The 2,689-nt window shown below is 33.8% G+C and overlaps 1 protein-coding gene across 1 annotated transcript; it reads right to left on the reverse strand.

The window, feature by feature from the left end:
• Positions 1 to 528: 528 nt before the first annotated feature.
• On the reverse strand, positions 529 to 2,689 carry LOC123879773. Its single transcript, XM_045927673.1, has 2 exons — positions 1,864 to 2,689; positions 529 to 1,050 (listed from the first exon to the last, which is right to left on the reverse strand). The coding sequence occupies exons 1-2, from the start codon at positions 2,490 to 2,492 to the stop codon at positions 657 to 659; spliced, it is 1,023 nt and encodes a 340-aa protein (XP_045783629.1). The 5' UTR covers positions 2,493 to 2,689; the 3' UTR covers positions 529 to 656.

The following is a 2,689-nucleotide window of genomic DNA, read 5'->3' on the forward strand; positions in this document are numbered from 1 at the left end:
CTGTCTTCTGAGGGCATCGACAGTATTTCCAGGAGTATCCGCACGTATGGACACTTCATAGACTAATTCATCCTTTCTAAGGGAGTGAAATTGTATAGCTCTGGACTTTTCCATGTTAAGTAATTGATGGTATACACAATTACAATATAAAACTTAAGTTAATTATATAACAATTAAGTTAACAATTAGACAAACAGTTAGTAACTTAAACTGATAAGAAATATTTGTAACACTGAAAAGAAAGCATTAATTACATTATTATCCTTAAATTTCAATTAAATTGATGGTTTACCTACAATATTTTCAAACTACTATGTGTCATATGACAACCCTGGGTGTATTGAACTGATTTCATAAAAACTAAGTTAATTTTTGAACAAATATAAACAAATAATAGTATTTAAATTAAATTACAGGACGACCACTGTAGCCTGTGTGAAACAAAAATTTTAAAACCCAAAAAGCGCCACTGTAGCACTCGGGAGAAAAAATGTAGTGTATAATTTAAATATGAAAATTTTTAAGTTGTTTTTTTTTTTTTTTTTTTTTTTAATCCTTTATTTATAGGCTTTTACATTTATGCATGTCAGCCTAATTGTACCCTATCTTATCCTACAATTCTATCTATATATACAATTCCATCTTATCCTACAAACCTATCCTATCATAAACCATCTAAAGAGATTGCAAGCTCCGTCAGAATTTGGATTAGCTAATAAGCTATTAAAGACACCAACTTGCAATCTCTTCAAGTTTAATAATTCAACCAGACGGTCTCTTCCTGATTGGAATCGGACACATTCCACCAACCAATGATATACATCATCTATGACTCCACAGGAGTCACAATTTGGAGAAGATGTTTTTCCCATAAGAAATCCGAATTTGTTGCCTGGAATGTGCCCTGATCTAAGCCTGTGGGCCAACACTACATATTTCCTTTTCATTCGTGTACAGCTGCTCCAAGGTATATGAGGAGGCTCACTCTGCAACGTTCGATACCATATTCCTTTTTCTAATGACATTTTGTCGAAGTATTCTTTCCAATCTCTGTAACATAATTTTCTATATTTTGGTAATGATTCAGAATAGTCGCCCTCAACTTTAATTAATCTACCTTCTTTACATCCACATTTTGCCAAAGAGTCAGCCTCCTCATTACCTGACAGTCCAATATGCGATGGAACCCATTGCAACCTCAAATCCACGCCCAAATTACTCAACTCATCTATAGAAGATAGCACTGCATAAGCTACCGAAACACCTCTGATACCAGAGGCGGATCGAGCTATATGCTCTAGTGCGCTTTTGCTATCGGTACAAATGAGAACCTTTTTTTGATTAGTTGTCTTTACATACGACAGTGCTTCCGAGATTGCAATGAGCTCAACCGTCATAATACAGATCTCTCCATCTATCCGTAAACAATCATTACCCAACAAGTTACTATCCCTTTTTGTAGCAACAAAAAAACTAGCACCTCGGCCCTCGTCAGTTTTTGATCCATCAGTATAAATAACAAACCAACCCGCATACTTGTCCCTAAGCTCTTTAATAACATCATATTTTAAATTATTTACTTCATATGACTTTTTGGACTTGCTGACACTTTCTAAATTACATTTAACAATATCGTGAACATTAATATTAGTAACCCAAGTCCTTAATGTAAACATTTCAAGACATACTGAAGAAGAAATAGGTTCTAGTTTTACTTCATCATATACGGACACAAGCAAAGGAACTTTTTTATTCGTCCAATAATGATTACTTCTACAGAGACCACTAAGAACTTGAATTTCTTTGATAGTGTCGTTGTCTTTCCACGATAACGCTTTTAAACAATATTTAATGGCTAAATACCTCCTCCGTTGCTTTAACGGTGGAATACACAGCTCACTCTCCATAACGTGAATTGGAGTAGTCTTTATAAAGCCCCCTGTTATTCTCAAAGCCTGATTTTGTAACCTATCTAATTTAATTAAATGACATTTTGCGGCATTGTCATATATGAAGGATCCATAATCTATACGACTTCGTATCAAAGCTAAATAAATTTGACGCAAATGTTTAGTGTGAACGCCCCAGGATGATCCAGCCAAAACATTAAGCAAATTAAAACATTTTTGCACTTTTATGACCGTCTCGCCGATGTGCTTACCCCAACGTAAGGATTTGTCTAACCATAAACCTAAATATTTATAAACTTCTACCAACTCTAAAGAAAAAGTGTCCACTTTTAATTCTACTCGTTGTCTTCTATGACCCCTACTAAATATACAAAATTTTGATTTTTTAACAGATAGCTCCAATCCCATATCATTTAACAACTCATTAAATATAATTAATGCTCCCTGTAACTTGCTAACACTTTCAAATATGTCTTTATTTGTACTAAATAAAACAAAGTCATCCGCATATTGACATAATGAAACATTAACTACTCTATGAAAAATTTTAGCTGTTACAATATTAAATAGTATCGGTGACATTGGGTCACCTTGAGCTAAACCTTTATACGCAGATCGGGAAAAATAGGTCCTCTTATCTACACTATCCTGAATTTTGAGGTGCCTTTCACTCAAATAATTCCATATATATTGACATAGTTTTTTACCAAAGCCAAATTCGTCTAAAGTCACAGTCAGTTTTTCTATCAATACGTTATTATAGGCTCCATCAATATCCA

Source organism: Maniola jurtina, chromosome W (genome assembly GCF_905333055.1).
Source record: "Maniola jurtina chromosome W, ilManJurt1.1, whole genome shotgun sequence".
NCBI lineage: Eukaryota > Metazoa > Arthropoda > Insecta > Lepidoptera > Nymphalidae > Maniola > Maniola jurtina.

Excerpts from the sequence above, each read along its gene's own strand:
- LOC123879773 (XM_045927673.1), bottom strand. The coding sequence starts at position 2,492 with ATGTCACCGATACTATTTAATATTGTAACAGCTAAAATTTTTCATAGA. Across the intron at positions 1,051-1,863 it reads CCGTTAAAGCAACGGAGGAG|AGATTGGAAAGAATACTTCG; the intron begins GTATTTAGCCAT and ends ATTATGTTACAG.